Raw genomic sequence first — 14,485 nt, 5'->3', positions numbered from 1 at the left:
TGAAATATCTTCCCCAAGACCAGCCAGCCCTGCCCTATCTCCTGTCCAAGATTCTGTTGTGTGCTCCTTTCCCAAAAGGCCAATTCTCCCTGACCTGTACCATCCATCCCATTGATAAAGGCCTCCATCCAGTCCTAAACTAGCAATCTTTCTCCTTCTCCGGTTAACTAGTTCCTGTGAATTGCTCTGATCTAGCATGCAACAATCTGCCAGTCAGCTGCATTCCCATCACACATCCACACCACACTCCCAAATCCCTTCCCCCACTCATAGGGTTTTTTTGAGAGGCCAAATAGGCACTCACCACTGGCTGGACCAACCCAGAAAGTCCATATAAAAGCCAGAGGAAATCTAGGTGATCTCCTCAGCTAGCTCCAAATACTGATTGAAAGTCCTTTCACTTCTCATTCCAAGTCCTTCAGTGCTGTGCAGAAGAATCCTTGGGCACACAGTGCTGAAAGGGGCACAAGTGGATACATTATCTCATCTGCAATTGCTGCCATCTGTAAAAGACAAAATGGCCTCTGCCAGAATGATAGGCTGTATGGCATGTAGAGGACAAATTTCAACTCTCCTCCTAGGCCAATTTTGCTCTTTGGCACTCACCCATAGCACCAGACGTTCCGAATCTCTGAATTCAAGCTTTTCTGGGTTGCCACCATTGCTGTCCAGCTGATTGACAGTATCTCCAATTCTAATCTGCAGCACCTCTAGATCATCTGATTGAATACATTAGCTTGTATTGAATGCATTGATACATAAGGAGAAGTAGATGGATACAGAAGGTAAAAGCTATGTATGATGTGTCTTATGTTTTTACATTGGAGTACACACTAGAAGAAATTTTAGTGGTAGTCAACTATAGAGCCATTGTGTGTACATTCATTTATATATTAAAGAATCTGGATGATAATTTCCTTTGTTACTGTTCCCCCCCCCTTTAAAAATGACGTTCTAGTTAAATCATACATAAATTACATGAGGAAAGAGATGGCATGAGTTTGCAGTGGGGCTGTTGTAATTTTGTCTTTCTAATTGTAGAGAGTGACTCTGCACCATGGAATATTTACTATATACTATAGTATATTACTTTGTTCCGTATTCCTTCTCTGATACACAGTGGAGACATCTTAATTTAGTGAATGTCAAAGTCCAAAAGAATAGTCAGGAAATGTCAATTTATTATTTGGGTTACTTAAAAAAAGGTTTTCTGAACTTTGCTTTAGTTTAATGATTAACCAGTTGAAAACTACCAGAACTAAATGATTTAAAGACAAAACAAAGTTATCGACATCATGTCTGAAAGACCAATTTGCATTGCTGATTTTGAAGAATATGCTAAGAAATTTCTTCAAAGGTCTGTGTACGATTACTATAAATCTGGGGCTGATGATCAACAAACATTAGCTGAAAATGTAGCTGCATTTTCAAGGTAATTAACAATTCAAATACTGTATTTAATAGCTTGTAATTTAATTAAAGTAGACTTGAAAAACAGTACATTATTTGAAGTGCATTCATGATTGGAATTGGTTATACTAAAAATAAATTGGTCATGTACAATTTGAATGAGCATTCATTTGCTTCTTTTAACTCTGGATATCAGGGGATACCGTGAAACAAAATTCAGATTTCATATGAAATATTATAGTTTTGCAAGTCATTACCCTGGAATTGGATGAGCCTTTGATCTTATAGCAAAAAATTGTGTGATGCTTAAAAAGCAGTCCTGTGGCTAATATATCTACCAAAATAACTTAATTCCTGTTCAAATGCTTGTCTAGTAAATACATTTGGCAAATATATATTTGGCAATATGACAGTCAGATAATCATAAATCTCTGATAACTATCCAATGTTTAAATCAAATGTTCAATTACTATTTTAGGAAAAATATCTAAGATTTGTGCTTGTAGAGGATTTGAAAGTGGATTTTTTTTCAATGGGTGTGGGAACTGAGAAATTAGAAAATTTTTCTTGTGCTATTGGTAAAACAGGTAAGGGTAATGGAAATTATTGGTAAATCAAAGATGACTAAGGAGAATTGGAAGATGAATAAGTCGTGCAATATATAAATTATCCTGAGTTAGTGGGAAATGTTTTACTCATTGTAATGCCTAATTTAGCCAAATGGAGTCTCCAAAGATGTCTATTCTGATTGATGGTAACAATTCCTGTCAACAATTGTTAGTGATCCATCAGAAAATCCAGTTCCTATCTCAGTTCACTATTCAGAAAATTACTGGTAGTTAAGTAGTTCTTTGCAAATCCTTAGATAAAAACACAGAATTCCAGCTTATTATTTATTTTCATTCTCATTTCAGTGATTAGGTTGAAACTGGGAGAGTTACAGTGCTCATATAATCTTGACTGATGATACCCTCTTCAAACATTGTCCAAAATACCTATCAGCTGTACTGGGATGGCATTTCTTGACTATTTAATTGAAAGTCCTAAAAAGGAATAAGTGGGGCAAAATAATAGCACCTACCTTGTATTTCATAAACTAGTATGAATGAGATATGTGAGAGATCACAAATAAAATAGGTTATTGGCATAATTAATGCATGTTGCTTCTGCATCCGTTTTATATCCCTTTCACACAGAAAGATCAATATGCTTAATAGAAAATGATGCTGAGCATAGATTATGTAATTAAAATGTTTCATAACAATTTTGTCTTGAATGAAATAAACTGAATACAGAATATGAGAACTTTCCTTTATTCTGTGTTGAAGCTGTGCATATCAATCATTAGTTTTGCTTCTTGAAAAATCTTTAAAAGGTCAAAGACAAAAGTTGCAGTTTGTAACTAGGCAAAAACAATTTTTTTTCAGTTGAATCTTTTTTATGGTCACTTTATTGCATTTTAAGCATTAAAGATAAAAACTGATACTAATAAGATGAGAAAGAAAAAATAATGAAGCCAAAAGTGTAGAAAAAAGGGAAAGAAAGAAATGAGTTCTGTTTTTCTTTTACAGCAATTATAAATTTGAAATGACCTTTATGGTTGCAACATAGTTTTTTTTTTCTATCTATTATTTTTTCAGATCATCAAACTCATATAGAATAATTCTATTTTTTCCTGTTTCATGCCAAAAGTCCAAAAGGATTTCCAATCACGATTAATCAGTATCTTTTTATCTAATCAAGGCTTCCAATTTATCCATCCCAGCAAGTTCATCATTTTCATCATTACTTTTCTATTGTGGACAATGTTAAATCTTTTCCCTGTTGTGTATGTAAAAGTCTTGCTTCTATTTTCATTTATAACAATAAGTTCCACAAGTTTACAACTTTCTGTTAATCACAAAAGAAACATGGCTTCAACTGTCAATTAATGTTTAAAATTTTCTGAGTTAATGTACATATTTGAGTGTATTTTTTATTTTTTTATGTCACTAAGCATAATAAAAAAAAATTCCTCTCTTGTTCAACACACATTTGAATTGCCTTTATCATTTTTTTCAAAATGGAATAACCTTGATGAATGAGGTAGACCAGTGAAGCAATATTAGTCGAAGCAAAATTTTAGGGAGAAATGTTCTCATGCTTTAACTTCAAGAACTGTACACTAGACTGGCAAATCAAATCCTAGAAAAAAAAAGGACCAAACCACTTTTGTGTTGTTCCTGAAGAAGTGAAATATACAATGGATTCACCCTCCTAGATTGGATTTTAACTAATGAAGGGTTGAGTAATGGAAATTTTAGGACAAAGTAACCCCATTATTTTGAAGTTCAGGATTCTATATGAAAATAAATTAGGATAATTCCACATGTACATTCGATTTCAAAACAGCCAACTTGAACTAGAGAAATGTTAGGCAGCGTCTCAGAAGAAATCTTTGGGTCAGAGAGGGCTGAGGGGGATTGGAGATTTGTGAAAAATAAGATCCTAGAAGTCGAATCACAATCTGTACCATAGAGAAAGAAACAACTATATATACCCCTGGAGCTTTTGACTAAGAGTTAAAAAAAATATATAGGAAATGGAAGATGAGTGTAATAACTAAGGAGGTTTGTTCCACGAGAGAAGACAAGAAAGATGTCAGACCTGCAAGCCATTTTTTGGGGGGTTTCAGGCCTGCCACATTTTCCACTGTGGGAAAATGGGAGGGGGGGTTATATGGAGTTGGGTGATGTCTAGCCATAATAGCATTCTTCTTAGAAAGTTAAGGTCACTTTCGTTTCTGCACCTGGCCGGATGTGGATGGGAGGAATCTGTCTTCATGGCAGTGAAGGATTGGACCATGTGATGGACTTCTGGGTGTTGGGGCAGGGTCTTGAACTTTCAACTGGGTGGGAAAATCTGGAAGCTTTTGGATTTGGGTTTTCTTAGATGTGCCAACATGACATCTCTAATAAATTGGAACTTTGAGGAAACTTAAGCCTCTGAGTTTTATTTCGTTGGGTGTTTTTTGGAACTCTGACATAAGATAGGCAGACAGAATAGGCAGTAAGCAAATTTCAATTGGACATGGAGAATAATCTAAACAATAAGCTATTCCACAAAAATATCTTGGCAAGTGTTGGTCTCATTTTATTGGCAAAAGTGGACAGCCATTTTAAGAAAAGATTGGACAGCCATTTGTCTGGAATAGTACAGAGTCTCCTGCTTGAACAGTGGGTTACAAGTCCCTTCCAACTCTGTTATTTTGTTCTATTATTAAACAGAAGCTGAATTTCCTTCTGATAGTGATTAGATTTCTCAACTGGGCAATGAGTCAGATTAAATTATCTCCAAGTCCTTAAACTTTCCATTCTGTAATTCCGGTTCCAGGAAGTTATCAGGAATTGAGTTTGAGGGAGATTTCATCTTTACTTTTTAAAAGATAACTGATCAAAAAGAAGAAAATGATAATGAACACTTTCCCATCCTAGTTGAGAGAAAGAGTACAAACCAAGAAGACTCTTTTATATACAAATACCATGCAACTTAAATTTAGTCACCGAGACACAAATTTCTTAATGATTTCCATATACCAAGACTTTACTGTGATGGGCAGATTTTTGGAGACATCAACAGGTTATGATCTTGAATTTTGGAATGATGGCTCATTCCACTGTTGATAGTATATTTTATATTTTTCCATTCAAGTTCAAGAAAAAAAAGAGAAGTTGCAGCTGGAGATATTATAGAGATAAAGCTGACATATTTTATCTATCAGTTCAGACAGAAAGATTAAAAGGATTATTATATCTGTGCTTTTTACAACCAAGCGAAGTCTACCATTCTAAAAAAGTGTTAATAGGAAGGGAGGAAGTATTAGAATAAAATAAATGAACCCTTTAATAATGCAAGGGAAAGCTTGTGTAGGTTTTGAAAATAAGTGTCTTAGCCAATCTGCAATAAACCTCTTCTTAGAACTGCATATTATCTCTTAACAACAAAATAAAAAACATGGGAGTTTAATGTGAGTATTTTTAAAAGCTTAATTATATCGTGTTTTGAAATCTCTTAAACAAGTGAGTTTATTAGGCTCTTTTAAAGTCCAAAGTAGTTTGGGGGAACTAAAAGAAGATGTCATCTATTTTTGATAGGTTCCAAATTTCTTTCAGCCAGCTCACTTATTAGAAAATTGATTTTTTTAACAAAGTCATGGTGCTGATGGCATTTTGACTTATAAGGAAATCAATTTAAAATATTTATTTCAGCATGTTAAATTGGGATTGAGAGAAAATGATCAGATTGCAGATAATGAATTCTGATAGATTGTATCTTTGATTTTCTAAAGGTCTTCAGAAAATAAGATGCTCTTTACTGACAAAAAGGAAAGCCAAAAACAGATTGTTTAACGAAGTTAATCATATTAAGCATGTTTTTTTTTCCTGGAGCTGAGTGCTACTGAGATTTGTTAAATGGTTGTGGTGATGATGGGTGCCGAACACATATGATAAGGAATTATTGGGTTAAAGTGATATGTTTTTCTGTTAATGATTGGTAAAGAAAGTTATTAGGGATGGCTAATAGTGCTAGAGCAGGGATTTCAAACTCTATTTCATTGAGGGCTGCATCAGGGTTGTGTTTCACCTTGGAGAGCTGAGTGGGTGTGGCCCAGTTAGGTGTAGCCCCAAGTGGGTGTGGCCAGCTGGACTTCCTGCAGCCCACATGCGGCTCTCCCAAGCTTCGTTTTCGCTGGCAGAAGGCTGCAGGAGGCAGTCTCAGCCAAAAATGGAGGTTGGGAGGGCTGTGCGCAGCCCTCCGGAGCTCCATTTTCAGTGGCAGAGGCACCGCAGGCCAATCCTTTGCCGTTTCAAAGAGTGGCCCTGCAGGCCAGATCTAAGCACCCTGTAGGCTGGATCTGACCCTTGAGTTTGACACCCCTTTGCTAGAGGTAAATTTGTTACATTTTGTAATATATTGTGGTTTCAATACTTCTGTCTATATGTGGGTTCAAGTTCATGATGACTCCTGTTGACCTCTTTAATTAGTCTCTGAAGTTTTCTTGGAAAATTTTAGAAGTACTTTGCCCTGATCTTCCTTCTAGAAATGAGACTGGCCTAAGATCACTTTGCAGGCTCCATGCCTAAGGCAGGCTTAGGTCTCCCAGTTTATAGCTTGATGTCTTCACCAATACACCTTTAAAGTTGGGTGCAGAGAGAAGCCAGCATGGAGGGGGGACAGAATGTAATGCTTTTAAAGCAAGCTAAAAGAAACACAAATAATTTTATAGATGCTATGATTAGACCAGCTGTCTGAATATTTATATTTTTCAATATGATTGTCTTTATCCTGAATAATTGCCAAAGATATCTTGGATCTGAAAGGGGTTTTCGGCATAACCTAAGTCAGTTCCTGGAACTCACATGGCTGTCCAGATAGCATCTCTTGGTCACATTCCATTTTGATATCGTTCATGTTGATGAAAAAAGGGACAGTTTGGACTGTAATTGGTACATGGGCTGTATCCTGGAGAGGCATGTTTCCTCCTCTCCCTTTTCCTTGTAATTTTTATATTTTTTTATAAAGTTTATATTATAAATTGTATTAAGGATTTTGATTGCAATAGTAAAAACTAATGCAATCTAAACTTGAGGAAAGAAAAGACTATGGAACAGAAATACGTTAAAAAAGTGATTTCAACCTTCATTACAGCAAATGTAAATAAATCTAGTAATGCTTCATCCCCTGTAAGGTTCCAAGCATATATCTTTTCCTCCCATAGTGTCCTTTAAAGGGATCTGCTTTTGTTGTGAGAAAGATGCTTAATTCTTTAGCCTCCTAGAGCTCAAACCCATGGAGCGCCACTGTCCTGTGGTCTCCTCGCAAGGAGCAGCCATTCAGAAGACATGTGGGCAATCTCCCCTCCTCTCCTTGTCTAGGGAGGTCCCAAAGAACCAGTTTACTCATCAGTTATTGTCAGAGTATTTTGCTGCAGCAGCATATCCAGCAAGCACACACAGTAATGAACTTCAGCAGATTCAATTATATGTAAGAAACTTCTTTATATACAATCTGTTGTGGCTTGGCAGGAACCTTTGGAGCTGCTATCAACCCTGACAGCGAGGGCCCTATGAGTCAGGCCTGAGGAGCTGGAGGGCCTGGACAGTGTTCTGACTCCGAGCAGGGCTCAGAGCGACTAGTTGGTCCCCAGGTAATGACTGAGAATTGGATCAGTGAGAAAGCTGACACAGAAACCTCCGGTGAGTTGTTTCGGGATGTACGCAGGAGAAGGGCTGACTGACGGAAGAACAATTGAGACTCACAGGAGATGATAACGAGCAGCTGTGCTCGTTAGAATCTCCTGCTATGAAAGACTGATGGTGCCACGCCCTGGTGGCAGAAGTCAACGTTCCGTTCCATTTCTGTTCTAGTCAAGTTCTCCGTTTGTGTGTAACATCGAGAAAAAGCACTTGATAAGTGATTGGATTAGTATAAGTCCTGTTTGTAGTAGTTTCTGAATGAGGACTTTTGCCAGAGCATTTATCTGTGTTTATTTTGGGCTTGCAGCCAGCAAGAGCCAGGACTGATAAAAACATTCCTTTGAATGTTCTGTTTGGCTTTAGTTTCTGAATGGCAAGGTGGGGGTCAGAACACAATAACGACATGAGAATTCAGCATACAAAACTAGGAACAATATTCATAGAAACAAGTCATTACAGAGTAGAGAGATACAGAGGCTAATATTGTAAGGAAGGCTGCGCAAGTTACAGAGGCCAAACCAACTCTTACATAACAGTTCAGCAAGTCTAAGCCACGTCCGACTCCAAAACGGCTCTTATGGCCCCATGCAAAGAAATCCAGATGGTTCCCATTGGTTGACCTGTTACCATGTCTATCCAACAGTCCACATTGGCTGATCTGTTGCCATGTCTATTCCAGTCTATGAACATACTCTAACAGTTATTTGATTTTTGTTGTGGTTTCTGCCGTCACAGAGACTTCTTCAGTTCACCATGCTTCCCCTGAAAGTTCCCGGAAAACCATGCTTCAAAAAAGAAGAAAAACTAGGCTTGATTCCATTTCAATCCAATATTATGCAATTACTGTCAGTAATGTATTATGTAACGTCTGATATGAAAACTATAATTTCATAACTATTTTTTCACAGGCTGTACATCCGGCACTAGATCTTCGGTATTAAAAATTCTAGCTTAAACTCTTTGACATTTGGCTGCTTTTTATTTACTTGCTCTTGATTCCCGGCCATCTGTAACTAACAAAAGCTGACGTCACTGCCCTCGGTCATTTCCAGATTTCAGCATTTGATGAGTCATTTTAAAAAACCAAACTTTTGTCAGTTAATATTGGAGGCAGCAATTTATTGCGTCGGCATCACACACTTTGTTTTCTAAATGAATCCTTGCTATGAATTATTGACTATCAGACCTTTCCATCCACGCAGATTAAGACTATACCCCCGGATGTTGAAAATGTGTCAACCCTGGACCTGACAACTTTGTCTTGGGAGAGAAAAATCAGTATGCCAATATGCATTGGCAGCCACTGCCATGCAATGCATGGCTCATGCAGATGGGGAAATTGCATCTGCTAGAGGTATGTTCCGGGTATGAAAATTCCTTGTAAAGCAAATGGTTCACCATCAGAATGTGCGCTTGACAAAAGAACGCGACAAAACCACGGCGAGAAAACCGTGAGGTCGAAATTGTGCCGGCGAATGAGCGCAGAAGCGCGCCAACAACAGCGCGCCTTCAACAATAACTATAACAACCTAATAACCCTAACCATAACCCTAATCCTAACCCTAACTCTAACCTAACCCTAAAACCTAACCCTAACCCTAAACCTAACCCTGAACCTAACCTTACCTTAACTTAAATCACACTTTTGTGGGTGCGGTTTTGTTGGCGCATTGTTGTGGGCGTGTGTTATGATGTCGCGGTTTTCTCGCCGTGGTTTCTCAGTGCACTTTTGTCGTACGCGCATTTGTCGGGTCACGAAAGCAAATCAGCAGGGAAGATGGTTCAGTTAAGGGAAGAAATGTCTTTGTTCAAATTAAAGAATATTATTTCTCCAGTCTGTTATGCCTATTTTAAAATGATATTTTGCATAGGGAACAAGAAGTTAATACTATACCTCATGTTTTGAACTTCCGAGCAAAATATAAGGCAACATGGCAAATAAAATGATAGGGATGCAATATTTAGTTGACTAATCAGGAATGCTTTTACAATCTAGCACTGGCATCCCTTTTAAGGGTTTAGAACCAGTATAATCTGCTAAACTAGAGCGGAGGAAAAAGTAAACCTCTGTTGGCACACTGCAATAGGGCTACTTTTCTGGAAATGGGACACTACATCAGTGATGGGATTCAAATAATTTAACAACCGGTTCTCTGCCCTAATGACCATCTGGGTAGGTGGGGCTCGTGGTCATGTGACTGGGTGGGCGTGGCCAACTCAACATCACTCAGGTCAATGGGCGCTTCACCTTAGCTGTTGCAATGTAATAAGGGTTATCGGAGAGGCATCTTCTGTAAGCAGGGCAATAAAGATCAGGCTAGAAACAGGACCAGAATGTTTCCTTCCTGCCTTCCTTACAGGATTAGCCCTGTAAGTGGGGAAAAACAAAAGGAGATTTCTTCCAACAACCGGTTTCTCTGAACTACTTAGAAAGTTACCAACCGGTTCTCCCGAATAGGTGCGAACTGGCTGAATCCCACCACTGCACTACATGTAGTCCAAATGACTAAGCAGATCCTGAAAACACGAGCTGAAAATTGTTAAGTACAATAACAGTCGCTTTGGGATAAATGTGTGTTATGTTAGAAATAAAAAGTGTTCCATATCTGATTCTCCTGGAACATTTTATTAAATGTACGCCATCATGATACTAGAGCGGGAACTTAACTACTTTATTCTATGGCTTTGCACCACACATATTCTTTCTAGTACTGCTACGTGTATTTATGATAAAGTAGTATGTTAAAGAAAAGTCTATTCTTTGATTTCTTAATCAGTTATACAGAGTATTCATCTTATTAAACATTATACTGTAGTTTTACACTGCAAAATAGCAGTAAGAGTTATTCGCCACTATTGCAAAGAGGTAAGAAGTAGTCATTCTGAAGAAAAGATATGAATTGAACTTTCATTTGGAAATGAGGCTTGTTACTGTTACGACACTGGGCTTGAATTAGTCAATACTGATATCTTAACTATTTTTTAAATGTTTTAACTGTTAACTAGAAAAGTAGTACTGCTTATGTAGATGAACACTATTTTAGCATGTCATTTGCTATGAGTCTTGATCAAAGTTTATAAAATAATCACAAGTTCATGATATATTTAAATAGTGCAGATCTAAGTAGATCAACTACTTAGAAAGTTACCAACCGGTTCTCCCGAATAGGTGCGAACTGGCTGAATCCCCCACTGCACTACATGTAGTCCAAGTGACTAAGGAGATCCTGAAACACCAGCTGAAAATTAACTACAATAACATGGAACGAGCTCCCCGTGGAGATTCGAACCCTCACCACCCTCCAGGCCTTCCGCAAAGCCCTTAAAACCTGGCTGTTCCGACAGGCCTGGGGCTAATGAGCTTTTGTCCCCCCTCGAATGGTATGGTTGTTGTGTGTTTTTAATTGTGGTATTGTTTTGTTCGTCTTTTTTCCTTATTTGTACCCCCCCCCCCCCCGCTTGACTTGGGTTGTGAACCGCCCTGAGTCCCCTTCGGGGAAAAGGACGGCATAGAAATATAATAAATTCAATTCAATTCAATTCAATTCAGTGCCAAAGCAGACTGAACAACAAATTTCTCCAGTTTAATGACTCTGATTGTATTTTACTGAGAAAAATCAAATTATTCTTGGGAATCTGTGAGTGCATACCATTATCTGCCTGACCATTGCATTATTAGCTATGCTGCTAATGCATTAGAGTACATGTAAATTTACTAATTTAAAAAATATATTGGATAAAACAATGAGCCAATACTGCAATAATTTTCTGAGATAAGTCATTTGATGAAAAACTAACTGATGTTCTCAAGTTTACTATGCCAGTGCCTACGTGTCTTCAGGATTTTTTATTTCTAGAATTTATTTAATTAAGATTGCCTTAAGGCTGATTTAGAGTTGCCTGCAAAATCCATCACTATAGGCTATGCCATGAAGGTTGGATGAATAAGTAAGTTGCAGAGGACTGGAGATGGGTCACTGCAACACCTCCTGAATCCCAACAGTGGTATTATTGTGTATAGTGTGCACCCTCTGTACGGAGTGGTTCTGACTTCTTGCTAGGAGGAAGGAGAAGGCACATTCAAGTGGAAACATTAACATTTGCTGACCATATAAAAAAAGCCTATGCAACCATCCTAAAAAACAGATATATACATTCCTCACCTGCTACATTGGAGAAGTCTACTCCAGCTTCACTTGGGTGAAAAAAAATACTTTCGTTGGGGGGGGGGAGTATTCCCTTGCACCAGGGTGGGAGTCGGGGTGATTGAATGGAGCTGAGTGTTTACTGGCTGGATGCCCTTTCTGAGGCCTACACAGAGTTCACAGCAGATTTTTTTTCTTTGCACCCAGAGAGAGAAATATCTGCTGCTACCTAGGATCAAACTCACAGCCTTCTGATTTTGAGGCAAGAGCTCCACCTCTAGGCCACCATGCCAATCACCCTGCCATCAACTGATCTCTGAATATTTACCCTTGTGTCCTAATTAATAGCCAGGGAGGAGTCTCCCAAGATGACATTAAAGGCTGAATCCCTCATCTTCCCTGGTCAACTCACTGCCTCAATTTAATAAAATCTTTTGAGCTGAATTCTTCAGGCAAGAAAGACATACCAATTTCGAATACAGTTTAATTATTTCAAATTCATGTTAAAGCTCTAAAAGAGGACATCTGGGTGCTATTAAATGAAAGTTTAACCCTAATATATTAACATGTACAGTACCGTTCATATAAGGGACTGTAGCTGTTTATTGCTCCAGTTAATGGCTATTTCTTCCAAGTAAAATGTTTGTCTGGATTATTGATTGTATATGCTATTGAAAACACCCCATTTGCTGTACTTATGGAATAATGGCATATAATCAGGTAAGCCATGTCAAGACTATGAGAGGAAGACAGAGGTATACGCTACAGTATAATGAGGACCAAACATGGACGGTGGGGGAAATAACAATTTCGCGCTCTACATGGGGCTACCCTTGAAAAGCGTTCGGAGACTGCAGAATGCGGCCACGTGAGCGATATTGGGTGCACCGGGGTACACCCATGTTGCACCTGTCCTCCGCGAGCTGCACTGGCTACCAATTAGTCTCCGGACACAATTCAAGGTGTTGGTTATCACCTTTAAAGCCGTACATGACTTAGGGCCAGAATACCTTCAAGACCGCCTGCTGCCACATACCTCCCAGCGGCCAGTAAGTTCCCACATGCCGTCAGCCAGACAGTGTCGGCTGGCGGGCCCTCAGAGGAGAGCCTTCTCTGTGGCTGCTCTGACTCTCTGGAATCAGTTACCCCCGGAGATCCGGACCATACCCACTCTCATGGCCTTCAGGAAAGCTGTAAAAACTTGGCTGTTCTGGCAGGCCTGGGGCTGTTGACCTCACTGTTGAGGTCCAGCCCCGATTAGAATGAATGTATGAGGTGTTGTTGTTTTTAAACTGTTTCTTTTGTTATGTGTTTTGTTATGTGTTTTTTTTTCCTCTTTATTTTTGTAAGCCACCCGGAGTCCTTCGGGATTGGGCGGCATATAAATGTGTCTAATAAATAAATAAATAAATAATTCAAATCTTGTCTAGAATCTCACATATCACCAGTGACAGCCAACCCCACAAATCAAGGGCTTCAAGCAAGAGAGACTGCAAACACAACAGAACTAGCTTCCCATATTTTGAAATGAAGTAGTTGTCAAGAGTTCTAAGTAACATACCCATAGCAAATAAAACTCTGAGGCAGGGAATTTCTGCAAAGAATAAGTTTACTGGATATGTCATTTTGGGACAGGCTAGTGAAAACTGACTCTGGCCATTTCCATGGTTTTCATGATCACTTTCTCAAAACAATTAGTCACATGGTCCAATCAGGATACAGTCCAGTTGCTAGGTGACTCCAGTCTCCTCCTCCTGAGCACTTGCAGGAATGTTCTTGGCTCCCATGAGAAAGAAAGATAACCCCAATTATCTCTACTCTGGTGCCAATTTTTTTAGTACCGGTTTGGGCACGCGCGACCCTCCCGCCGCCACTACTACTGGTTTACCCCATCCGGGAGCAACCCACCTCTGCTCTCCTCCCCACTCCCTGTCCCTCTTCTCCAGTGTGTCATCCCTAACATCTCCAGTGTGTCATCCCTAACGTCTCAGCCAGGCCAGCTTCATGTTTGACAATAATATCAAATTGCAGTCCTAAATATAGCTGTCTTATTTCTCAACAAAATCTCACGAGAGTGTTCTGTTTTATGTATACAGCTGTCCCTCAAAATGCAGTTGCAAACTGCATCATTCATGCTGACCAGCATATCCTTGGTATAAAGTCTTAGAGCATTTGATTGATGAATTATGTGCCATTGTGTCATTGTCAACTCTAGACAGATTTCCTCCATGATAACCAGTCCCTAATTTCGTCCTTCAGCTCTTCCAGTGGCAACCACATTGTCACTATAGTTGAATCTTCCCACCTTGTTGGCTGCTCTCTTCTTCTCCTTCCTTCCACTTTCCCCCACTAGCTCTTTGCATAATGAGTCTGACATAAGATACGTATCTTACAGATTGTGAGAACAACTCACACGTAACTTAACTTGTTAGGCTGGTTGTGAGAATAACATTTGGTGGGTCTAAAGTATACACCTTGGAGGATAGGTGGAAGGCAAAGTAAGTCTTTTACATACCTGGAAATCAAGTTAAAAAATACCACGCAGGCACAGATTAGGGGCAGCCTGCCAATTGCCAGCTTAGCTGTTGGCCATCCGGAGTGCGCAGGCAGCAAAGGAAACCTTGTGTAAGATGTTCAGACACAATTTGGGGGTGGCAGGTGGGGCAGGGGATGGGGCAGGGTGGGGCACATATC

At 39.0% G+C, this 14,485-nt stretch overlaps 1 protein-coding gene across 1 annotated transcript in view; it reads left to right on the top strand.

Annotated features, from left to right (window-relative positions):
- The first annotated feature begins 1,236 nt into the window (after positions 1–1,236).
- The window catches only part of HAO1 (hydroxyacid oxidase 1), a 48,447-nt gene continuing 35,198 nt past the window's right edge, over positions 1,237–14,485 (top strand). The window contains 4 exon segments of the mRNA XM_032213779.1: positions 1,237–1,432; positions 8,849–8,871; positions 8,874–8,944; positions 8,946–9,000. Of these exon segments, the coding sequence (XP_032069670.1) occupies positions 1,296–1,432; positions 8,849–8,871; positions 8,874–8,944; positions 8,946–9,000 (286 nt within the window). The 5' untranslated portion in view covers positions 1,237–1,295.

The sequence above is a fragment of the Thamnophis elegans genome, chromosome 3, assembly GCF_009769535.1.
Source record: "Thamnophis elegans isolate rThaEle1 chromosome 3, rThaEle1.pri, whole genome shotgun sequence".
Lineage (NCBI taxonomy): Eukaryota > Metazoa > Chordata > Lepidosauria > Squamata > Colubridae > Thamnophis > Thamnophis elegans.
This window is presented reverse-complemented; position numbering and strand designations above follow the sequence as displayed.